The sequence below is a fragment of the Lithobates pipiens genome, unplaced genomic scaffold, assembly GCF_037356315.1.
Source record: "Lithobates pipiens isolate NorthernLeopardFrog02 unplaced genomic scaffold, aLitPip1_a1.2 Scaffold_23, whole genome shotgun sequence".
Taxonomy (NCBI): domain Eukaryota; kingdom Metazoa; phylum Chordata; class Amphibia; order Anura; family Ranidae; genus Lithobates; species Lithobates pipiens.
Window position 1 is genome coordinate 106439727 of NW_027507785.1, and position 26781 is coordinate 106466507.

Consider the following 26781-nt stretch of genomic DNA (forward strand, 5'->3'; position numbering starts at 1 on the left):
TCCCCGATCGCCAATCTGCACACGTCCTAGGGGCGTGCACAAACGCCATGAATGTAGACAGTACATGTGACCGGCTGTGATTGGACACGGCCCGTCACGTGTATTGGGGGTGGATCGGGGATGCCAATTACATCGTGGGATGGACTGTGTCCGAGGGGGCCCGCAGGCATGGCAAAATACAGAGGATGTCATATGACGCCCACCCAGGATGGGACATCCCATCTGTGGGTGTCATTTGACTATGGCCCGGTATTGAAGTGGTTAAAGTGATACCAAAGTTTCATTTTTTTTCTTTAAAAATAACAAAAATGTTATAGTTACCTGCTCTGTGAAGTGGTTTTGCACAGAGCAACCTGAATCCTCCTCTTCTGGGGTCCTTCGCTGGAGCTCCTGAGGGCCAGGAGCTATGGCTAAAAGGGCACCAAGCCATAGGGCCCGAGCCAAGCTATAGGGGCACCCGAGTCAGCTTGCTATAAGGGGACCCGAGCCAAGCCACAGCTCTGTGTGTCCCTTCAGACACAGAGCCGTAGTTCAGCCCCACCCCTCTCTTTCCTCATTGGCTAACTGACTTTGATTGACAGCAGCAGGCGGCGATGGCTGCTGTGTCTCGGCCAATCAGGAGGGAGAGTCCTGGATGGCCGAGGCACTCATGCAACATCACTGGCCAGAGATGGAGCTCAGGTAAGTATTAGGGGGCAGAGGGGGGTGCTGCACACAGAAGGTGTTTTTATTTATTTATGCCTAGAATACATTAAGATAAAAAAACCTTCTGCCTTTGCAACCACTTTAAAGCAGAAATAAAGGCAAGAATACTGTAATATGGAGAGCCTGAGATCACCAGCCAGACATTTGTAAAAGTAAATCATTTTTATTAGTCACTCAAAACACACAAACACAAATATCTTCCTTCAGCAAAAATAAAGGCAAAACAGTGCATAGTCCTTGTATAACTGAGACCACAAAATGGCTCACCGCCAGTATCTCTGTCTCACACTTAGGTTTAGGGTTCCCATCTGTTGTGGGGTACTAGGCAAGCCGCAGGAGCTCAGCAAAACAGAGTGTCAGTCACCAGACAAAATATTCTATTTTTACCTACCGGTGCATCTGCCTATTCTTTTGTCCTGCAAGCCTGTTCTGTGGTTTAATTTTTTCAAATATTTATATCCCCATAGTGCATAAAATGTAGAGAACATACTGTATGTAACAAATCGAAGAATCAGTGCTTGTATAATAGTCTGTCATTATTATACCATCTTATCCATAAAAATCATCTGAGGATGGGATTTCTGAAGTGATCAGTGATGTAATAAGCATTCTGGGTCACCTCATGACATAGGGTGATGTATTTTGAGGCTCGTCTAGTTCTTGGTAAAACAAATCTTTCTGTAAATTCATCTTTGCTGAAAGTTTTCTTTTCCTGCAGATGCAGCAGACTGTTGATAAATGCCAGAGCAAAAGTGTAACAGTTGTGGTTTTGTTCATCATATCTATAAGAGAACACAACTTTTTAAACCATTCATTATTCAGGACACATAAAACACAACCTTTTATCAGTGATTCTAAAGGGCCTATGTATAAAAAGTGACACACATTCACATAGCTCCAATGAAATGTGCCATATTCCGTGTTATGGAACAGGGGTCTCCAAACTTTCTAGACAAAAGGCCAGGTTACTGTCCCTCAGACATAGGGGCACCAAACTTTTATGACTGTGGTCAATAAAAGTAGAAAATGCCCCAGCGCCAGTGGAGGTAAACAATCACTTGGGCTTGGTGGTCAGATGAGTAAATAAATTACATAGCACCTGTGGTAGGAATTAAGAGGAAAAGTGCCCCATCTATGGTGTCAGTGGGAGTGCCTCTTAATTGGTGTCAGTGGAAGAAGGAGTGTCCCATTGTTGGTGTCAGTGGGAGAAATAGTGTCCTATCATTGGAAGGAACAGGCCCCATCGTAGGGTGGCAGGGGAAGGAATAGTGCCCCATTGCTGGTGTCAGTAGAAGGAATAGTTCTCCATCGATGGTGTCAGTGGAAAAGTGACCCATCTTTGATGTCAGTGGAAGGAATAGGGCTCCATCGTTGGTGTCAGTGGAAGAAATTATGCTCCACTGTTGATGTCAGTGAAAGGAAATGGTACCTCAACATTGGTGTCAGTGGGAGGAACAATGCCGCAAAGGCTGGTTAAAGGCAAAGGGTAATCCGGTCTACAGGCTACAGATTTAAGACAATTGTTATAGAACTATCTCAAATGATCGTAAGTGCCATTTAAAGGTCATAAGACAGTATTTGTTTTTAAGTACCTTAAGCAGGGAAAAAAATAAATTTAGCCACCTGATGATGCTTATGAACATACAAGATTGTTGTACAACTCCAACAACTCTTTTCCAGATAACTTCCAAGCATTGTAATTTTTTTTTCTGCATTAGTTTTCCAAAAGGAACATGCACATAGCCCTGTGAGTCTTACTAGTGCTGAAATTGCTGGAAAAAAATACTGCAGAGGCTGAAAAAGTGAAATATTGCATGAGAAGAGAAAATATATGTAATCTTGGCAGACATACCGGTAAGAAAGCCATTTGTCAGCAGATGAGATCTCTTCCAGATAAGAATCCCATTGGTGGATCAGAGCATACTGATCTGGTGGGACTAGTGGTACACTCACACATTGTTCCCAGCCTGTACTGTCTTTGTGGATTCCTGATTCATTGTAATGGTGAATAGTGATGGACGAACTTCCGACGGGACGTTTCGCGAACGCGAAACGCGAACGGACACAAACGTTCGCGAAAACGACCGTTCGCCGCGGGCTCCATTGACTTCAATGGGAGGCGAATTTCGCAAACCTTTAGGTCGAATTTGCGGCCACGGGGTAATTATTAGGGGGTAGCACGTAGTCCCACCACCTGGACAATAGCATAATACATGTATGAGGTGAATTTGGGATCGATAACTACAAGCATTTTTTTTTTATTTGGGAAATTGTTCTGACAATTCAGGACTATGGAGCTAATGAAGGCAATGGAGGAGAGGGAAGGTCAGGGACCAGGGTAGGCAAACAAGAGGGTGCAGGAGATACAGAGCACTGACAGCAGCACCGTAATACAGAGCACTGACATCAGCACCGTGACATACAGCGCTGACAGCAGCTCCGTGACATACAGCGCTGACAGCAGCTCCGTGACATACAGCGCTGACAGCAGCTCCGTGACATACAGCGCTGACAGCAGCTCCGTGACATACAGCGCTGACAGCAGCTCCGTGACATACAGCGCTGACAGCAGCACCGTGACATACAGCGCTGACAGCAGCTCCGTGACATACAGCGCTGACAGCAGCTCCGTGACATACAGCGCTGACAGCAGCTCCGTGACATACAGCACTGACAGCAGCTCCGTGACATACAGCGCTGACAGCAGCTCCGTGACATACAGCGCTGACAGCAGCACCGTGACATACAGCGCTGACAGCAGCTCCGTGACATACAGCGCTGACAGCAGCTCCGTGACATACAGCGCTGACAGCAGCTCCGTGACATACAGCGCTGACAGCAGCTCCGTGACATACAGCGCTGACAGCAGCTCCGTGACATACAGCGCTGACAGCAGCACCGTGACATACAGCGCTGACAGCAGCTCCGTGACATACAGCGCTGACAGCAGCTCCGTGACATACAGCGCTGACAGCAGCTCCGTGACATACAGCACTGACAGCAGCTCCGTGACATACAGCGCTGACAGCAGCTCCGTGACATACAGCGCTGACAGCAGCACCGTGACATACAGCGCTGACAGCAGCTCCGTGACATACAGCGCTGACAGCAGCTCCGTGACATACAGCGCTGACAGCAGCTCCGTGACATACAGCGCTGACAGCAGCTCCGTGACATACAGCGCTGACAGCAGCACCGTAAGCAGCCCCAGGAGGAAGTCAGCACAGCACAGGGATGGTGTGATCCCCTCATAATAAGAACCCCCAGGAGGAAGTCAGCACAGCACAGGGATGGTGGGAGCCCCTCATAATAAGAACACCCAGGAGGAAGTCAGCACAGCACAGGGATGGTGGGAACCCCTCATAATAAGCAGCCCCAGTAGAAATATGACACCGCTCAACCTCTTCAAAGAGGAGGGTAGGGGCATATAGTACGGTGTGCTTTTTTGGGTCAGGGAAGTGAGCCAAATGAATTAAGAAGGTCTGTGTGCTTGATTCCAAAAATTGTTTATAGACATATACATGGTCTACTGATCACATGTGTTGAATTCCTCCGAGATCCATGCCTCATTCATTTTTAGAAATGTGAGGTAGTTAACACTGTGGTGAGCTAGGCGAGTACGCTTATCGGTCACAATCCCCCCTGCTGCGCTGAACGTCCTTTCGGACAGGACACTGGATGAGGGGCAAGCCAACAGTTCGATTGCAAATTGGGCAAGCTCTGGCCAGAGGTCAAGCCTGCCCACCCAGTAGTCTAGGGGTTCATCACTCCTCAGAGCGTCCACATCGGCCGTTAACCCAATGTAGTCGGACACCTGACGGTCTAGGCGTTCCCTGATGCTGGATCCGGATGACACCTGTCGATGGGTCGGCTGAAAGAATGACCTCATATCCGAAGTCACCAACACATCTTCAAACCGGCCTCTTCTTGCAGGCGCTGTTGGATTGGTACCCGCAAATCCTTCTCTGGGAGTGGGAATTGCTCCTCTGCCAGCGCACGCAAAAGCAGAATGCAGCATTTCTCGAAGCAAGGCCTGGAAGTGCTGCATTCTGACAGCCCTCTGCGACGGCGGTAACATTTCCGCCATTTTGTGTTTGTACCGGGGGTCTAAGTACGTTGCCACCCAGTACTGGTCCTTGACCCTCATGCTTTTTATACGGGGGTCCCTATTAAAACACTGGAGCATGAAGGCCCCCATTTGCACTAAAGTGGAAGCGGTGTGGTGGCCTGGCTCCTGCTCATCATCCAGGATAATGTCGTCCTCTTCATTCTCCTCTCCCCATCCTCGCACAACAGGGATCCCAGAAAGGTTTAAAGCATGCTCTTCTTGCTCCTGCTCATCCGCCCCGGCACCATCCTCCTCTGACTCCTCATCAGACTCCTGTTGTTGACTTGTCTCAGATAGAGTAGCCCCCCCTGGGAATTCATCCAGCATTGCGACTTCCTCATCTTCCCGCTCCTGCTCCTCCACAGCCTGATCAATGACACGACGCAATGCACGCTCCAGAAAGAAGGCATAAGGTACCATGTCACTGATGGCGCCATGGCTGCGACTGACCAGTTTGGTGATCTCCTCAAATGGCCGCAGAAGTCTGCATGTGTCGCGCATGAGCAGCCACTGGCGCGGTGAAAAAAAACCCAGCTCCCCAGAACCGTTTCTTTCGCAGAGTTCATACAGGTAGACGTTAACTGCACGTTTCTGCTGGAGCAGCCTATCAAGCATATAGAAGGTTGAGTTCCATCGCGTCGGGCAATCGCAAATAAGACGTCTGACCGGCAGATGGTGTCGCCGCTGAATGTCAGCAAGGCGAGCCATGGCCGTGTAAGATCTTCTGAAATGGGCCGAGATTTTCCTTGCCTGCCGCAAGATGTCCTGGACCCCAGGGTATTTGACAAGGAATCGCTGCACGACCAAGTTTAAGACGTGTGCCATGCACGGCACGTGCGTGATTTTGCCCTGTTTCAATGCGCTAAGCAGATTGGCACCGTTGTCACACACCACTTTACCAACTGTCAAATTGAGCGGTGTTAGCCACTCATCTGCCTGTGAACGCAAAGCTGAAAGGAGTGCCGGGCCAGTGTGGCTCTTTGCTTCCAGGCACAACAGACGCAGCACGGCATGGCAACGTCTCACCTGGCATGTGGAATAGGTTCTGGGGAGCTTGGGCGGTGCAGTGGAAGAGACGCTAGCAGCGGAAAAGGAGGAGGCAGCTGAGGAGGAGAGGGAGGAGGATGGAGTAGGAGGAGGAGAAGAAGAGTCAGGCCTGCATGCAATCCGTGGCGGTAAAACCAAATCTACACGGGTGCCACGGGTTACATGCTTGACGGCCGTCAGAAGGTTCACCCAGTGGGCAGTAAAACTGATATACCTTCCCTGCCCGTGTTTGCTAGACCACGTGTCTGTGGTCAGATGTATCTTGGCACCGACACTGTGTGCCAGAGATACATTCACTTGCCGCTGAACATGGCCATATAGCTCTGGGATGCCCTTCTCTGAGAAATACTTCCTTCCTGGGACCTTCCATTGTGGTGTTCCAATGGCCACAAATTTGCGAAAGGCCTCCGAGTCCACCAGTTTATATGGCAGTAGTTGGCGGGCTATGAGTTCTGACAAGCCAGCCGCCAACCGTTGGGCAAGAGGGTTATCCGGCGTCATCATTTTTTTACGCTCAAACATTAGGCCCACGGAAGCCTGCCTTTTTGCAGAAAAATGTGAGCTTGGCGTGATGGAAGGTGGAGTGGAGGACAATTGTGAGGAGAGAGGAGAAGGAGAAGTAGAAGACGAGGCTGGACGGTGAGAGCCTGCAGTGTGGCTTTGTGTGTTCCGTTGCTCCCACTGGGCTCGGTGATGGCTGCTCATGTGCCTTCTTAAGGCGGTCGTCCCTAGGTGAGTATTGGGCTTACCGCGACTAACGCGTTGACTGCAAAGATTGCAGATGGCAACGCTATTGTCAGCAGCGGACACGTTAAAAAAAGCCCACACTGCGGAGCCATGTGCCGGTGTCCTGGGAGCGCCAGATGTGACCGTACATGGTCGATGACTCGCTCCTGATACATTTGCAGTCTGCTTTGTCCCTGCTGTGCAATGTAAGTCATTGCTGCTTCTCCTCCCTATCTGCTGGTCCATATCTCCCTCTGAACTCCCCTCCTCTTCCTCTCTTGTGGGCACCCACGTGACATCACTAGACACGTCATCATCAACGTCACCTTCCCCACCGCTATAAGTAGAGTAGGCAGCAACACCGGGGACCAACCTCCTCCTTGGGCTGATCTGGGTACTGGCGTCAGACTGCTGAGTAGCGCTTGTTGCTACCTCCTCTTCCTGATCCAATACCAAGAGTGGCTGCGCATCAGAAATGTCCTCTTGATATGGATCGGAAAATAATTCCAGTGACTCAAGCGGAAGGTATGTGGTGGTGGTGGTGGTGGTCGTGTTGTTGGTGGTAGTGTCTTTGGGGGTGCACATAGCAGAGAGTGAAGAAGAGGGTGCAGATCGAGAGGATGAGGAGGGTGCAGAAGAGTAAGGCTGAGCGAGCCACTCAACCAAGTCTGGTGCATCCTTTAAAGTAATTGAACGCACCTTCTGCAACTTCCCACTTTGGCTCAAGCCTGTTGCTCCTGCCCTACCCCTACCACCCCTGCGGAAGGGCCTGCCTCTTCCTCTGCATGTCATTTTTTAAATGACCCTGTGACAAAACTCTTAGTCCCTATACCGCTGAAGGACTGCTGCAGTATAGGTGAGCGGTCAGCAGTGGTGCACGTCAACCCTATCTATTGTGGACCTATAGCGGTCCTTACAGAACAGCAGACTGTACCGCACTCAAGCCTATGTACCGTAGCACCCTATACCAAGTTACCAGTCCTTATAAGAACTTTTGTGGACCAAGCAGGTTGTGTATTAGTGTTTAGCAGACTGTACGTCAGTCCCTATACCGCTGAAGGACTGCTGCAGTATAGGGCAGCGGTCAGCAGTGGTGCACGTCAACCCTATCTATTGTGGACCGATAGCGGTCCTTACAGAACAGCAGACTGTACCGCACTCAAGCCTATGTACCGTAGCACCCTATACCAAGTTACCAGTCCTTATAAGAACTTTTGTGGACCAAGCAGGTTGTGTATTAGTGTTTAGCAGACTGTACGTCAGTCCCTATACCGCTGAAGGACTGCTGCAGTATAGGGCAGCGGTCAGCAGTGGTGCACGTCAACCCTATCTATTGTGGACCGATAGCGGTCCTTACAGAACAGCAGACTGTACCGCACTCAAGCCTATGTACCGTAGCACCCTATACCAAGTTACCAGTCCTTATAAGAACTTTTGTGGAACAAGCAGGTTGTGTGTTAGTGATTAGCAGACTGTACGTCAGTCCCTATACCAATGAAGGACTGCTGCAGTATAGGGCAGCGGTCAGCAGTAGTGCACGGCAACCCTATGTATTGTGGACCGATAGCGGTCCTTACAGAACAGCAGACTGTACCGCACTCAAGCCTATGTACCGTAGCACCCTATACCAAGTTACCAGTCCTTATAAGAACTTTTGTGGACCAAGCAGGTTGTGTATTAGTGTTTAGCAGACTGTACGTCAGTCCCTATACCGCTGAAGGACTGCTGCAGTATAGGGCAGCGGTCAGCAGTGGTGCACGTCAACCCTATCTATTGTGGACCGATAGCGGTCCTTACAGAACAGCAGACTGTACCGCACTCAAGCCTATGTACCGTAGCACCCTATACCAAGTTACCAGTCCTTATAAGAACTTTTGTGGACCAAGCAGGTTGTGTATTAGTGTTTAGCAGACTGTACGTCAGTCCCTATACCGCTGAAGGACTGCTGCAGTATAGGGCAGCGGTCAGCAGTGGTGCACGTCAACCCTATCTATTGTGGACCGATAGCGGTCCTTACAGAACAGCAGACTGTACCGCACTCAAGCCTATGTACCGTAGCACCCTATACCAAGTTACCAGTCCTTATAAGAACTTTTGTGGAACAAGCAGGTTGTGTGTTAGTGATTAGCAGACTGTACGTCAGTCCCTATACCAATGAAGGACTGCTGCAGTATAGGGCAGCGGTCAGCAGTGGTGCACGTCAACCCTATGTATTGTGGACCGATAGCGGTCCTTACAGAACAGCAGACTGTAACGCACTCAGGCCTATGTACCGTAGCACCCTATACCAAGTTACCAGTCCTTATAAGAACTTTTGTGGACCAAGCAGGTTGTGTGTTAGTGATTAGCAGACTGTACGTCAGTCCCTATACCAATGAAGGACTGCTGCAGTATAGGGCAGCGGTCAGCAGTAGTGCACGGCAACCCTATGTATTGTGGACCGATAGCGGTCCTTACAGAACAGCAGACTGTAACGCACTCAGGCCTATGTACCGTAGCACCCTATACCAAGTTACCAGTCCTTATAAAAACTTTTGTGGACCAAGCAGGTTGTGTGTTAGTGTTTAGCAGACTGTGCGTCAGTCCCTATACCGCTGAAGGACTGCTGCAGTATAGGGCAGCGGTCAGCAGTGGTGCACGTCAACCCTATCTATTGTGGACCGATAGCGGTCCTTACAGAACAGCAGACTGTACCGCACTCAAGCCTATGTACCGTAGCACCCTATACCAAGTTACCAGTCCTTATAAGAACTTTTGTGGACCAAGCAGGTTGTGTATTAGTGTTTAGCAGACTGTACGTCAGTCCCTATACCGCTGAAGGACTGCTGCAGTATAGGGCAGCGGTCAGCAGTGGTGCACGTCAACCCTATGTATTGTGGACCGATAGCGGTCCTTACAGAACAGCAGACTGTAACGCACTCAGGCCTATGTACCGTAGCACCCTATACCAAGTTACCAGTCCTTATAAGAACTTTTGTGGACCAAGCAGGTTGTGTGTTAGTGATTAGCAGACTGTACGTCAGTCCCTATACCAATGAAGGACTGCTGCAGTATAGGGCAGCGGTCAGCAGTAGTGCACGGCAACCCTATGTATTGTGGACCGATAGCGGTCCTTACAGAACAGCAGACTGTACTGCACTCAGGCCTATGTACCGTAGCACCCTATACCAAGTTACCAGTCCTTATAAGAACTTTTGTGGACCAAGCAGGTTGTGTGTTAGTGTTTAGCAGACTGTGCGTCAGTCCCTATACCGCTGAAGGACTGCTGCAGTATAGGGCAGCGGTCAGCAGTAGTGCACGGCAACCCTATGTATTGTGGACCGATAGCGGTCCTTACAGAACAGCAGACTGTAACGCACTCAGGCCTATGTACCGTAGCACCCTATACCAAGTTACCAGTCCTTATAAGAACTTTTGTGGACCAAGCAGGTTGTGTGTTAGTGATTAGCAGACTGTACGTCAGTCCCTATACCAATGAAGGACTGCTGCAGTATAGGGCAGCGGTCAGCAGTAGTGCACGGCAACCCTATGTATTGTGGACCGATAGCGGTCCTTACAGAACAGCAGACTGTACCGCACCCAAGCCTATGTACCGTAGCACCCTAGACAGACCAAGTTACCAGTCCTGATAAAGAGCTTTGTGGAACAAGTGAGTTGTGAATGATTAGCAGACTGCAGCAGAAGGGCAGCAGTCAAGTATAATATTCTTTCTATATTTGGAAGAAAGAATATTATACGTGTACAAGCCTATTACCGTACCACTGATACCAGTCCTGAAAAGAACCTTTGTGGAACTAATAGTAACAGCAAGTCTTTAAAATTATCCTCACTGCCTGACACACTGCTTCCTGCCTGTCCCTATACAAATTGGCAAAAAAGAGTAGGCTGGAACGATTAGCTGGAACAGCTCTTTTGTGGACCTGATAGTAACAGCTAATGATGATGATGATGATGATGATGAAGAAAGACTAATCTGGCTGAGCTGTCCCTAAAATAGCAGCATACAGCGCTCTGTCCCTTTATCTAAACTGACAAAAGAAACTCAGGCTGCTGACCTAACACCTATACCAGTCCTGAAAAGAACTTTTGTGTACCAAATAGCTAGCGTTTTCTCTGTCCCTACTCCACACAGGATCCTTTCCCTACAGTGACAGAAGAAAGAATGTAAAATGGCCACCGGATCGGGTGTATTTATAGGTTAGGGGGAATGTCCAAGTGTCCATGAGCTGTCATGTCTCAATTGGTTGTCCTGTAACACATGATAAACGTGTCACGAAAGGTTAAAGTTCTTGTATACATTAAACACGTAAGTCCGCCGGGGCGAACGACGGAAAAAGGCGTTCGAACCCGCGGACGGCGAAAGTCGGAAATTCGCCGCGAAACGACCGCCGGGCGAACCGTTCGGCCATCACTAATGGTGAACAGTTCCTGGGGAAACAACCAAGAGATGCAAGAGAAAGTTGTGTTGTATGAACTGTATCCCTCCCTTTACTTAGCAGTTCACTGTAGAGATATTCAGTGTCTAAATGCAGAGGAAATCCTCAAGAAGTCTTGACATTTGGACCTCTTCTGGATCTTTACAGTATAAATAACATTTAGTCTTACCTTGAAAGCAAAATAGGATTTGCACTTCAACTAGCTTTTTATTTTTTATTTTTTTATTTTGTTTTATAAATTCTTTATTTTCAAAAAGATCCTATTACATTTCACAGAGAACATATATACTCTCTTTCTATAACAAATCTTTAATACTACCATCTATTTATATCAATATGTTACTTTACCAATCTACACTACATATCACATGCCATATATTATGATCAAGTCTTAACGAAATATGACTTCTCTTTTTCCCCCTTTTTTCCCTTTTCTATCTCCTTCTTTAACCATAACAACCTCCTGTTTTTACTGAGGGAAGGAAAAAGCACAAAAAAAAACAAATTCTCTCTCTTTGGGATATCAGTCTCCGCAAGCCAAACCAACACTTCCAGAGGGATATCTATTGTAGACTGTTGCATTTGAACCCATGGTTTCCTCTTATCGATTACACACCAATCCACCACTCTGGCTAGATGTGAGGCTTACTGATACCTAACTGGGTCCGGGAAACCAATCCCTCTCTTTTCTTTAGGGAGCGTTAAGATAGCTCTGCGTACTCTTCTGGTTTCCCAGCCCAGATAAACCTCAGGAACCTTGATTGAAGGTCTCTTAAAAAACTTGGGGGGGATCGTAATTGGAAGGGTTTGCAACAAATACAAAAGCCTTGGCATCACATTGATCTTTATAATATTTGTCCTTTCAAACCATGTAAAAACGTATCCCATCGCTGGAAATATAATTTAAGCTGTCTCCCCATCTGTACATAGTTAAATCAAATATTCTACTCAGATCCTTCCGTATTTTAGTCCCTAGATAACTTATATAAGTGCTTGTCCATCTGAAATCAAACTGCATGGTTATCTGATGTAGTAAGGATGCCTTTTTTTCTACTCTCATTGCCTCTGATTTACCGTAATTCACTTTAAAATTTGCTATTTCCCCATATTCACATAACTCCAGCAAAAGGGATAGAAGAGAGATGACTGGGGAGATTATAAAGAAAATTAAAACATCAGCATATTCCGCCAGCTTATGCTCCTCTTTCTTTGCTGTTATGCCCCTAATATTTAAGTTAGCACACACTCTTCTTAAAAAAGGTTCCATTGTAAGGATGAAAATAATAGGTGACAGCGGGCATCCCAGGTGTGTACCATTTTGAATAGAAAAAGGCTCAGAGATTCTGTCATTAATCTTAACCCTGGTGCTTGGTACTGAATATAACTTTGTAAACCAGCTCAGCATACCCTCCCCCAGACCTATATGTTGTAAGATGGCCCTAAGAAAAATCCAGTCTACCCTATCAAATGCTTTTCCCACATATGCGAATATAAGTACTAAGGGTTTCTGCTGACTTTGTGAGAAATGAATGGCACTTACTACCCTCTGCATATTCTCTCTCCCCTCCCTTCCGGTAGTAAATCCCACTTGGTCTGGATGTATCAGAAAGGGGATACGATTTGCTAGTCTGGTAGCAATAATTTTTGTGAAGACTTTAAGATCAACATTTAACAAGGATATTGGGCGATAGCTAGAACATTGAGATGGATCTTTCCCTTCTTTCGGGATTACTGTTATATGTGCAAGCAATGGTTTCTGCCCCTCGTGTAGTGAATTAAAAGCTGCTATGAATCTCGAAGCCAGTTTCTCATAAAACGACTTGTAATAAGACAGGGTATACCCATCTGGACCCAGTGCTTTACCCCTTTTCAAAAGTTTTAATGCTCTCAAAAACTCTTCAGTTGTAATTGGTACATCCAGATCCCGAACTATTTCATTAGTCACCCTTGGCATTAGTCATCCTTGGCATACCTGAAGTTTTGGAGATACTCCCATTTACTTTGTATTTTTTCAGGAGATGGTAGCCCCTCTATTTGATATAAACTCTCATAATACTCTTTAAAAGCCTGTGCAATTGGCTGTGATGAACTAGCCATCACATCTCCCTGTGTTTTAATACTTACAATTAGGGATGAGCTTTGAGTTCGAGTCGAACTCATGTTCGACTCGAACATTGCCTGTTCGCCCGTTCGCTGAACAGCAAACAATTTGGGGTGTTCGCGGCAAATTCAAAAAGCCATGGAACACCCTGTAAAAGTCTATGGGGGAAATCTAAAGTGCTAATTTTAAAGGCTTATATGCAAGTTATTGTCATAAAAAGTGTTGGGGGACCTGGATCCTGCCCCAGGGGACATGTATCAATGCAAAAAAAAGTTTTAAAAACTGCTGTTTTTTCGGGAGCATTGATTTTAATAATGCTTAAGGTGAAACAATAAAAGTGTAATATTCCTTTAAATTTCGTATCTGGGGGTGTGTATAGTATGCCTGTAAAGGGGAGCATGTTTCCCATACTTAGAACTGTCCCTGCACAAAGTGTAATTTCTGCAGGAAAAAAAGTCAAAATAACTTGCATATTAGCCCTTAAAATTAGCACTTTTGATTTAGAATGTTCGAGTCCCATAGACTTTAATAGGGTTCTAAAGTTCACACAAATTTTAGGTCTGTTCGCAGGTTCTGGTTCAAACCAAACCGGGGGGTGTTCAGCTCACCCCTACTTACAATATGAGTCCATGCACTAGTTTCTTCGAGAGCATTTGCTAGCATTCTACTTGGCTTATTCCCAAACCCATAGAATGTCCGTCTACCATGAGTTATTTTGGCTTTTGCTTTATCAATAAGTAGTAAATTTAACTCCTCACGTAGGCCTACTAATTTCTCCTCTATTTGTTGTGCCTTCGATTTTTTATGCACTTCCTCCAATGCCCGTATACGTTCGAGCAATGGCTCGATCTGTTCATTAAGCATCTTTTTCCTATATGCACCCAGAGATATAAGAGTACCTCTCATAACACACTTATGTTTCCCACAGACACAAAGGGGTTACTTACCCTGTATCATTCCTCAAGAAAAAGGAGTCCAGTTCTTGGTTCAGTTTTTCCTCATTTAACCTTTCTTTTAAAAGGGTCTCATTTATCTTCCAATGCTACTCTCGAGCGTCTGACCCCCCCTAATTCTACCACACAATTCATTGGTGCATGATCTGACAAAGTAAATGAACCAATTGAAGCACCTATCAAAGATGTAACTACATTTTGAGATATAGAAATATAGTCAATTCTAGTGTACGTCATATGTTTTGCAGAGAAAAATGTATAATCCCTATCCTGTACATGAACAATCCTCCAACTATCTATCAATAGCAGGTCCTGTAAAAGTTTCTTCACTCTTTGTAATTTTACATATGATAGATGAGAGGAGCCCTTTGAGGTATCTACAATGGGATCCATGACCATATTTAGATCTCCACCTATCACCAGAGCTCCTTCCCTATGTTGATGAACCAACTGAAAATTGGCCTCTAAAGAAGTAACCTGGTCATAATTTGGTAGATATAGATTCACCAATGTGACCTTTTGCTGACCCGGAGACCTTTTCACAATAAGAAGGTGCCCCTCTTCATCTGTAATAACCCTAGATTCACTCCATGGTATCTGTTTTGAAAGAATGATAGAGACCCCACATGACTTAGAGGCCTGCGATGCACTATAATACACTGTCAAGAATCTGTGTTTTTTTAATCTGGGAATTTTGTCACTTCTAAAGTGTGTCTCCTGCAAAAAAATGATTTGTGATTTCAGTCTTCCCAATTCAGTGAAGAGTTTGATCTGTTTCTCTGGGACATTCAACCCCTTAACATTATGCAATGTAAAAAATACCCTAGTAATTTCTGCAGTCAGCTACGAGAGAAGGAAGAGGGGGAGAAAAGAACCCCCCTCCTTTAAGAGAGTAGTTAACCCGGTGCGGATTTTCGGACTCGTCAACTATCCTCGGAGTGAAAAAAAAAAGACTCAGACTTTTCCTCCACTTGGAGGAGAGGCGTTTATTATGGAGGTGCTGTCAAACAGGCAGAAATCTGAGCTGTATTATCTTCAGCAGTGCACTCTTATCATATTATAACATTTGTTAAAGTAAAAAAAAAACAATATCTATACCATGAAAAAAATCATTATTCAATGTAACCAATTCTAAATCTTCTATAACAAAGTTTTATATTTAATATTATATATTTTATATAACAATCATGAATCTATATTCCTTGGTCTCAGTGTTGTCTATTAACCCCCTACCATTAACATATTGACTACAATAAATATTCCATCACTTCTATCTATAAACTACTACTTGGGAGACTGATCTCTTTCAACCCTGATCTTAGGTTCCCATTCTTATCTTGACATAACTATTTCTATATATTGCCCTTACCTACCCTCTTATCATCAGGGCCTATAAAAGGAGAAAAAGAAAAAAGAGAGAGGAAAAAAAAGGTGTATACCCGCCCCTCTCCCATTCTCTCCCCCCCCCCCTCCCATCTTGTGATAAACACTTTATAACAAAATAATAATAATAAAGAGGGGACGCCTATATTCTTCCCCCTTCACCTTCCCCCACCTAGCTTGAGATCCAAAAATGACAACCATTTTCTCTTGCCCGTGAACTAAAAAAAAAAAAGAAAAGGTGTATACCTCCCTCCACTCCCATACCCCCCCCCCCCCCCCCATCTTGTGATCAACACTTGTACCCATTTTCTAAAATAAAAAACAACATTTAAAAAAAGGGAAAACCAAAAGCCCCCATGTGAAAAACAAAAACACTTTGTGAAATATTCTCTAGTCAAAATATGTGCCTCCCACTCCCCTTATCTTAGTGAGCAATCACACTTTAAACTCCCACCTTCAATTGTACCCCACGAAATCTATAAATCTATAACTATACCACAATCACGTAAAAAAAAAGGAAAAACCCCTTCCATTGTTCAGTTTCAGTTCTCAAAAATAAAGGAGAATGTTCTTAAAATCCCCTCTTTAGGGCTTCTGCCGTAACATAATAATTACACACACACACTGTCTGAGTGTGGTCATGTGCCTGGCTGCCAGTACACCCGAACGGGAAGAGAACCTGGGGCAAATCAAGGGTCTGCGCTACATACTATATATATATATATATATATATATATATATATATATATATATATATACACACACAAAAGTGAGCACACCCCTCACATTTTTGTAAATATTTTATTAAATCTTTTCTTGTGACAACACTGAAGAAATTACACTTTGTGTAATGTAGTGAGTGTACAGCTTGTATAACAGTATAAATTTGCTGTCACCTCAAAATAACTCAACGCACAGCCATTAATGTCTAAACCGCTGGCAACAAAAGTGAGCACACCCCTAAGTGAAATTGTCCAAATTGGAAAGAAAGTGTCAATATTTTGTGTGGCCACCATTATTTTCCAGCACTGCCTTAACCCTCTTGGGCATGGAGTTCAAAAGAGCTTCACAGGTTGCCACTGGAGTCCTCTTCCTCTTCTCCATGATGACATCATGGAGCTGTTGGATGTTAGAGACCTTGCGCCCCTCCACCTTCCATTTGAGGATGCCCCACAGATGCCCAATAGGGTTTAGGTCTGGGGACATGATTGGCCAATCCATCACCTTTACCCTCAGCTTCAGATTCTTTAGCAAGGCAGTGGTCATCTTGGAGGTGTGTTTGGGGTCATTATCATGTTGGAATACTGCCCTGCGGCCCAGTCTCCGAAGGGAGGGGATCATGCTCTGCTTTAGTATGTCACAGTACATGTTGGCATTCATTGTTCCCTCAATGAACTGTAGCTCCCCAGTGCTGGCAGTACTCATGCAGCCCCAGACAATGTCACTCCCACCACCATGCTTGACTGTAGGCAAAACACGCTTGTCTTTGTACTCCTCACCTGGTTGGCGCAACACATTTGACACCATCTGAACCAAATAAGTTTATCTTGGTCTCATCAATGTACTGAGTGGAAACTTTTTTCAGATCCTCAGAGAATTCTTTGCCATGAGGTGCCATGTTGAACTTCCAGTGACCAGTATGAAAGAGTGAGAGCGATAGCACCAAAGACCCTGTAACACTAACAAGTCACATGACACCAGGGAGGGAAAATGGCTAATTGGACCCAATTTGGACATTTTCACTTACTGTTGTACTCACTTTTGTTGCCAGCGGTTTAAACATTAATGGCTGTGTGTTAAGTTATTTTGAGGGTACAGCAAATTTACACTATTATACAAGCTGTACACTCACTACTTTACATAGTGAAGTACAAAGTGTAATTTCTTCAGTGTTGTCAAATTAAAAGATATAATAAAATATGTACAAAAATGTGAGGGGTATACTCACTTTTGTGAGATACTGTATATATATATATATATATATATATATATATATATATATATATATATATATATATATATATTTATTTATGGTCAAAACCCTTCGTCCTCAAAGATATGGAAGGAAAACATAAACACACCACATGACGAACAACATAAAATAGACCTGAAGTGTGCCCTGGTCTGCGGTAAGGTAAACCCAGGTGAGCTGGGCAGTGAGCCCTGTGCTACTGGGCGGTATGCTAAGAGAAGGGCGCATACCTGAAGAAAGTAATGGATGTTTCTGTAGAGAAACTTGTTTTTTGAGAGTGCTGTGAGAAAGGGAAATGGGTGGGAGGGTACCGCGCACTGGAATCGACACTGAGCGGTGTGCGAGGTCTGGTTATATACCCTCCGGGCTCCTCCCATAATTACGGGCCACCATACTGGCCCTCTTATTTATGGTCAAAACCCTTCGTCCTCAAAGATATGGAAGGAAAACAAACAAGCCACATGACGAACAACATAAAATAGACCTGAAGTGTGCCCTGGTCTGCGGTAAGGTAAACCCAGGTGAGCTGGGCAGTGAGCCCTGTGCTACTGGGCGGTATGCTAAGAGAAGGGCGCAAAAGACTTGATTTAGGGACAAAGTAGTTTATTATAGCAAGACAATATGATTAGAGAACAAGGCCGCAGAAGGCTTGAGACATTTCTGACTGTGGGTCGGGAATGTACTGAGCGAAGCAGGTGGATTTCCATCTTCCCAACTTCCTGATCACGTGTGCTGGAACTCCGTTGCGTGAGGCTGCTGATGCTGCTCCAATACAGAAAGAATGTCCTGAATAACGAGCTGGGTCAAGGCCTATATTGCGTAGGAGGATCTTGACGTGACTGATAAACTGATTACAGCTAAGAGGTTTAACCGGAAATGGTACTAACGGGCTGTCGGGTGATGGATCGGATAAGTGTGCTAGTAATTGGTCCAAGACGGCCACGGGGCACCAGGTATTGAAGGTTTCGAAAAACTTGATGTCCGTCCCTGGGCCCACCTGTTGTGTTTTAGACACCTCTAGATGTAGGGAGAAGAAGGTTTGGTGGCGAGTGAGGTGCCGTCTGCATAGCGTCTTACAGCGGGAGCTGGTGACTGTAAATTCGCTGGGGCGCAGAAAACCATAGAAGGCTAGGTAAATGGCTGCTTTAATGACCAGGCTAGGAAAGGGGCCAAAAGGGGAACGAGAGAGGATGAGCGATATCTCACGAAAGATGGCGCCGGTCACGGGAAGACGTTTGCTGCTGATTGGCGGCTGTTGTTTGAGAATACCACGCAGAATTGTCTTCACTGCGTGAGCGGCGAATAAGGACGGCTTGGCAGGGTCTTGTAAAGAAATAAAGTGTTGGATGCCCGCCAGATAGAGTCGGGCATCCAACACCTTGTCTGCGTAGTGGAGGCTTGTGCTCTGAAAACAGAGTGAGATGCGTAGAAGTATGTAACAGTTGCTAACGCCTCGGAACCAAAATAAAATTATGCGTGTGAAGTTAAATATGTCGTGAAAGTGTGTAAGAGAAAGGAAATTTATAAATCTTATCGTTCCATACCTTCTAACGATGCACCTGCCTTGAAGCCCTGGTGCTGGCGTCTCTGTTGGGGTCAAGGGCTGAGTTTGCGTGAAAACCTACAGCGGGGTGACATGGGAGTAGTAATAAGGTGGGTTTACAAGCTGTTTCGGGGCCATAGCTGGTGAAGAAATGCAAACCCTAGCCAGGTTACCCTGTGTTCTACCCCCCCTTTTTTTTTTTTTCTTCTTTTTTTTTTACCTGGAATGGGTGGTCCGAGCCTGTTGCAGGATGGACCAAATGGCAAACTTACTGACCTAAAAAGAGGAACAGGGATAGAGAAAACGTATGAGTAGCCGTGTTCAGGGCCGCTGATAGAAATCATGGGGCCCCGTACAGCCTACCTGACGGGGCCCCCTTCAGCTCCACCCTGGCCCCACCCCTAGTCCCTCCTCCAGCCCCAGCCCTGGCCCCACCCATTGCCCCTCCCCAGACACGTGACACTGACAACAGATGGCACGTGACACTGACAGGTGGCACTGATGACAAATGGCACTGATACGTGTCACTGATGACAGATGGCACTATGTGGCACTGATGACACGTGGCACTGATGACACGTGGCACTGACGACAGGTGGCACTGGGGGCAGGTGGCACTGGGGGCAGGTAGCACTGGGGTGGATGGCACTGGGGGCAGGTAGCACTGGGGTGGATGGCACTGGGGGCAGGTAGCACTGGGGTGGATGGCACTGGGGCAGGTAGCACTGGGGTGGATGGCACTGGGGTGGATGGCACTGGGGCAGATGGCACTGGGGCAGATGGCACTGGGGCGGATGGCACTGGGGCAGATGGCACTGGGGCGGATGGCACTGGGGCAGATGGCACTGCTGGGGGCGGATGGCACTTCTGGGGGCGGATGGCACTGCTGGGGGGTACAAAATTGCTTACGAAGGATTGTAATCATTATAAGTATGACAAAAATACACACCTCACCTTGTCCCCAACTTCAAGATAAGATCTCACCTCGATCGCCCGGCCCCTGCTCTCTCTGCTTCTGGTTAGTCATGTGTAGAGAGAGAGAGGATTGGGCATATCACTCCGCAGCATAACCTTTCTATGTTAATGCTGTGCGGTGTGCGATGTGCGGAGCGGGTGCAGAAGCTGTATTCCTCCGCGCCCGAAAAAGAAGAAAGAGTCCTCCCCACTACAGGCAGCCGCATACACATAGCGTAGAACACATACTGAAAAAAAAAAAAAAAACTGCCGACGGGGGGGGGGGGACGGGGGGGGATGCGTATGGGGGGGGGGCTGGTGTGCTGGAGGTAGAGGGGATTATGGCTGGATGTTCCATGATCGTGGAGGAACTTTTTTTTTTTTTATACATACAATTTTTGGCAGTTAGGTTGCCCGGGCCCCCCTGCTGGTCAGGCCCGGTACAGCAGGGCCAGATGTACTGGCCTATCAGCGGCCCTGGCCGTGTTGCTACTGGAGACGTTGGCTGTTTTGTGAGCCAAATGCAGAAAGACTTGCCATGGTTGCAAGATGGTTTAGTTAGAAAGATAAAAGGTAAGAAAAAATTATTATGTGGGGTTGACTGTGCGTACTTCGAGCGATTTGGTGCAGAAGTTGTGAATGAACATGCAATTAGATTCGAGAAAGGTGAAAGAAAGTATCGTAGAGCTTGTGCTGTGACTAGTAGAACCGGGCTGGATGTGAGCCCTGAAAGAACGGTTGGTGAAAGATTTGGCCCGTTTGGGTCGATGATGCGATAAAGACTCGGTGCGGTAGTTTAACAATTGGTTCCGTGTGGATTCGAATCATAGCGCTGATGCTGCTACTAGGTGCGAATCCTACGTAACCGGTTGTGAGTCAAGCTGAATCAGTCGATGACAAGGGTTTCGGACTGACTAAGTGTAGATGGATGCCCCCCCCCTTTTTTTTTTTTTTTGGGGGTATTTGACGAATGCCGAAAAATATTCGAATGGTACAGTTTGACGATCAGATTCGAATCGGCAGTCTGGGGTGCGTATTTGATCTGAACGAAAGAGTAGAAGGCCAATTTGAGGCGGGGTGCATGTTTGAAACCGTGTAAGGGTAGCAACTGGTTTCGGTTTACTTTGCGGCAGGCAGAAAAATTTTACATATATGAAAGACGCTGTTAGAAAAAGGGGGGGGTACTAGCTGAGCAATAATTTAGAAAAGTAAATATGGTAACGAATCTATACGAATTCAGAGTAAAGGAAGCAAGATGACCCTGCCTGTGACGGAAATGCGTGATGATTTTTAACAAAAGCTGTGAACGAGAACAGGATGAGAACGTACGGGTGAATACGGCAGGTAGAAGACAACATACGTGAAGGATAGCGCGAAAGAGATACTAGCCGAAAGTGCGACAATTTAGCAAAAAAAATGCTAACGAACTGATACCAACTTGAGTAAAAGATAACGAGAATAGTCCTACCTGCGACGACGAGGCGTAACGGTCGATGAAAGTTTACGAATGGAGACGGGATAGCGATGGTGCTGTATGCACTTACGAAAACGAAGTAAGAAGCAAAGGTCGGCCTGGTGATGTTGTACCGCGCACTGGAATCGACACTGAGCAGTGTGCAAGGTCTGGTTATATACCCTATATACCCTCCGGGCTCCTCCCATAATTACGGGCCACCATACTGGCCCTCTTATATATATATATATATACATATATATATATATATATATACAGTGGGTAAATTAAGTATTGAACACATCACCATTTTTCCAGGTAAATATATTTCTAAAGGTCCTATTGACAATAAATTTTCACCACATGTCAGTAACAACCCAATCCATACATACAAAGAAACTAAAACAAATAAGTTCAGAAATTAAGTTATATGTAATAAAACGGAATGATACAGGGAAGAGGTATTGAACACACGAAGAAAGGGAGGTGCAAGAAAGGGAGTTGTAAAAGCGCATTTGAAAGCCAAGACATTGGCTGAAATCTATATCAGTAATTAGAAAACAATCCTGCCCCTTGTCAGTATAAATTAATATCAGCTGGTTCAGTCTCAACTGATGGCCTATAAAAAGGTGTCTCATTACCAAGGTGTCACACAAGAAACATATCATGATGGGTAAAAGCAAAAAGCTCACTCAAGATCTTCGCAACCTTATTGTTGCAAATCATACTGATGGCATTGGTTACAGAAGAATTTCTAAACTTTTGAATGTTCCAGTGAGCAATGTTAGAGTCCTAATCCGGAAGTGGAAAAAACATAATTTCATCATAAACCTGCCACAACCAGGTGTTTCTTGCAAGATTTCTGACAGAAGAGTGAAAATAATTATCAGAAGAGTTGTCGAAGAGCCACGGACACTTATAGAGAACTCCAGAAAGACTTGGAATTAGCAAGTACAATTGTTTCAAAGAAAACAATAAGTAATGCACTTATCTGCCATGGCCTGTATGCATGCTCACCACACAGGCTCACTTACTAAAGAAAAGGCATGTTGAAGTTCGTTTAAAGTTTTCTGAAAAACATTCAGACAAGCCTGTGAAATACTGGGCGAATATAGTCTGGTCAGATGAGATCAAAATTGAACTCTTTGGATGCCATAATACACGCCATGTTTGGCAGTCAAATGGTACTGTACATCACCCCAAAAACACTATACCAACAGTGAAGTTTGGAGGTGGGAACATCATGGTGTGGGGCTGTGTCTCAGAATACGGTACTGGAAAACTTTATGTCATTAAAGGAAGGATGAATGGCAAAATGTACCAAGGCATTCTGGATAAAAATCTGCTGCCATCTACCAGGGTGATGGTGATGAAACGACGGTGGACATTTCAGCAAGACAACGATCCCAAACACAAAGCCAAGGAAACTCTCAATTACATAGTTACATAGTTAGTCAGGTTGAAAAAAGACACAAGTTTACCAAGTTTAACCATAAAAATAAATAAATAAAAAATATCATACAATCCCATATACCCAATCCTAAACTCAAAGTTGATCCAGAGGAAAGCAAAAAAAAACAGCAAAGCATGATTCAATTTGCTACAGCAGGGGGGAAAATTCCTTCCTGATCCCCCAAGAGGCAATCAGATTTTCCCTTGATCAACCTTACCTATAAATGTTAGTACCCAATTATATTATGTGCATTTAGGAAATAATCCAGGCCTGTCTTAAAGCAATCCAATTGGTTTCAAAGAAAGAAAATAAGGCTGACTTGAATCCAATAGAAAATCTAAGGAAAGAACTAAAGATCAGACTTCCTAAGAAGCCCACGGAACCTTCATGATTTGAAGACTGTTTGTGTGGAAGAATTAGCCAAAATTACACCTGAGCAATGCATGCAGCTAGTTTCTCCATACAGGAGGTGTTTTAAAGCTGTCAGTACCAACAATATATTTTGTATAAAGTATTAAATAAATTGCAGTTAGCGTGTTCAATACTTTTTCCCCTGTGTCATTCCATTTTATTACACATAACTCAATTTCTCAACGTATTTGTTTTGGTTTCTTTTTATATATGGATTGCATGAGTTGTTACTTACAGGTGGTGAAAATGTCATGTCAGTAGCACCTTTAGAAATATATTTACCTAGAAAAAAGAAGTTCAATACTTAGTTTATGCGCTGTATATATATATATATATATATATATATATATATATATAATGTAGTGCAGACCCCTGACTTGCCCAGGTTCTCTTCCCGTTTGGATGTACCAGCAGGCAGAAGCATGACCACTCAGACAGTTCTACTGCTCAATGACCAGGCAAGGGGTGTCTTTTTATGGTTTAATACTGGTTGAACTTGGTTGGGGTGCAGGGAAGCTTTGGGATACTCTGAATTTAGTGCACAAAGTAATTAGAGAACACTATCTGTCTTGTGTACTTTCTTCAGGGCAATCTCCCTCTTGGAAAAGACTAGAAACACAAGCAATCCTGGGACGCCAAGCAAGGGCAGTCCCCATTTCAGCAACACAGAAGCAGATGCTCAAGTGGTTAAAACAGCAGCCAGTCACCAAGATAACCCACTTCATGGCCTCTGCTCACAATGTCCCTGGATACTTGGATACCTCCATTCAAAATCAGCCAGACATTTCTATGAATCTCCAGGCCAGATCCTCAGTGTACCCCCTTGATTTGATGGCTTTCAGTAAATAGGCCTCCCAGCTTCTACTGAGCTGGGACCTCGATGAACTCTTGCAAACTTCACCCCCCCCCCCCCCCCAAGCTTCCACTGAGCTAGGACCTCAATGAACTTCTGCAGACCTCAGGCCCCCAAGCTCCAACTGAGCTGGGACTTGATGAACTCCTGCAACTTCACCTATCATGCACAGAGGGGCAGGAGCCCTTCAAGCTGGAAAATTCTCCGTCTGGAAAAAAACTTGCTGCTCCAAGCCCCAAACTTTTTATGCCTTCCTCAGCCATTTACTAGGGATTGGATGAGACCACATAATTATCCAGGCAAAGGGTCTGCCTCTTCCAGCCAACTACATTCTAGAATCCACAAGAAGGCAGGGAGAAGTAGTTGAGCCTGCAGCCTGTGAGACACAGAACAGCCATAAATAATCCCACACTGCTCCAATATTTACAGAGGAGCCAATAAAGACTAAATTTACCTAAACCTCTCTAGCAACCTATTTTAGGAGGGTGCTACAGTCTGCATATATATAGTTATAGAAACAATACAGCTTACATGAGGTGTTTTAAATACATGGGAATAAATGGCTTTACCTTTAGAACTGGTAATTCCAACATGGAGGTCTGAGCAGCCATCATATTCTCTGCAAAAAAAACAACAAATGTTTTCTGGTCATTTATCAGATTCACGTGATGGCTAATGCAGGAATAGATATGATATTTTATTGTAGAGACTTGTTAATAAATGTGAAACTTACACAAGAACCTTGGGGGATATGGCAGCAGCTGAAAAGTGTGAGGGGTGGCAAGTGCCAATTTCTTTTGATCCTTAAGGCTACAATCACACTTCTGAAATGCTATTAAAGTGTCTATACAATGCAAAGATGCGAATGTAGCCTAGGGCTGGAAAAAAATTTGTTGCTTTATTTAACTTTAAACTAGGCCTGTTTTTTTGATCTGTGTGTGCTTGGAGTGGCTCAGAGCAGCAGCTCTGACTCATAGACAGCATAATTTCACTGTCACCTCCCTCTTGCTTCTAGAGGATTCTAGAAGAAGAGGAGGGGAATTGGGGAGCAGTCTGGGTTGTCTCAGGGAGCCCTGACCAATCCTCAACTAGGATTGGCAGGGGGCGGGCCTTCTTGAAATACCCAGGTTCAGCCCATCTGGGGAGGAGTTGTAGGGTGGAAGAACTGAGGATGGAGTGCTAGGCTGTCGGCCTTGGGGGATCTCCCCAGTCTTGGGTAGGGGTGACCTTAGGCCTGGGACTCGGGTGCAGGATGGATCCCTTCAAGAACTCAGGATCTGAACAGCAGGCACAGAGAGGAGTCAGAGAGGACAGCAGGAGCTAGTATTGTTGGGCAAGTCTTCAGGAGGGAACCATGGGTTTGCAGCCAGGAGGGCTGGTGAGAGACATGGGCAGTCGGAATGACTGGAGAGGCATCCCAGAGAGGAATGAGGGGAACAGTCAGAGCTGGGTGTAGAGCCAGTGAGGATTGCAATGTCAGGGGCAGTGAGGTTGGGCAGCTGCAGCCAGGAGCTATTCCTATTTCCAATTATTGCTACATTAAAGGGACCCACGGCTGAGACCAAAGTCAGAGTTGGGCCTAACCATGTGCTAGCTGTGCCTGGAATAAAGTGTTGTGCACGAGAGAGAGAATGAGAGTAACAGTCTACAAGCAAGAGATGTGCCGGAGGAGACTGGAGTACCTACGTGTGTATAGTTGTCCCAACCGATTGATATACAATCAACCAATTGCTTGTTCTACTGGGCATCCCGTATATTCTTATCCCTATCCAACTTCAAATCCCTCAATAAAAATACAAAACAATCACATGGACTGTTCATTGTTTCAAAAGTGCCTGGGAAGTGAATGCCGGGCTGGGCAGGGTGACAGGTGGGCAACAACTTTCAGCAGCCCCTACGGGGTACCGCTACATATATATATAAATACTATGACTCCTATAAAGTGCTCGGTGCTCCAAATTCATAAAAAAGTGCTGACTTGCTTCAAGTAAACGTGCCATGTAGGGTGCCACACTCCCCTCTTTTTCTCCTACTCACCAGAAATATTGGACACTCAGCTTTTCAGTCTGGGGGTCAGACAAGCTTGTATCTGGTGGTGGGGGTGCCACAAAGCTTTAGGGTCCGTTCACACAGGGGCAACTCAGATCCGACTTTAGGTCGCCCCTACTCACCTCAGGTCGAACAACATGTAAAAATCAATGTAAGTGAATAAGAGCCGTCTTAATGCACACTACTGAAGTCGCTCCGACTTCAGAAAAGGTTCCTGTACTACTTCAATCTGACTTGTAGGCGACCGGTACCCATTGATTTCAATGGAGGTCGCCTCCAAGTTGGATCTCCGTCTATACGGAGGCGACTCTGACAGAATTATCAGCTCTCAAGAGGGAACTCCACGCCAAATTTATTCAAAAAATAAACCCCCCTACGCAGAAAAAACGGCGTGGGGGTCCCCTCCAGATCCATACCAGACCCTTATCCGAGCACGCTACCCGGCCGGAAAGGAAAGGGGGTGGGGATGAGCGAGAGCCCCCCCTCCTGAGCCTTACCAGGCCGCGCGCCCTCAACATGGGGGGTGCCTTGGGGAAGGGGGGCCGCACGGCCCCCCCACCCCAAAGCACCTTGTCGCCATGTTGATAAGGACAAGGGTCTCTTCCCGACAACCCTGGCCGTTGGTTGTCGGGTC

At 45.7% G+C, this 26781-nt stretch overlaps 1 protein-coding gene across 1 annotated transcript in view; it reads right to left on the bottom strand.

The window, feature by feature from the left end:
* Positions 1-848: 848 nt before the first annotated feature.
* Positions 849-26781, bottom strand: part of MKRN2OS (MKRN2 opposite strand) — a 50349-nt gene continuing 24416 nt past the window's right edge. Inside the window, exons 2-4 of the mRNA XM_077452137.1 lie at positions 24667-24717; positions 2558-2719; positions 849-1487 (exon numbers count right to left, since the gene is read on the bottom strand). Of these exons, the coding sequence (XP_077308263.1) occupies positions 1268-1487; positions 2558-2719; positions 24667-24717 (433 nt within the window). The 3' untranslated portion in view covers positions 849-1267. The remainder of the gene's footprint in view (positions 1488-2557; positions 2720-24666; positions 24718-26781) is intronic.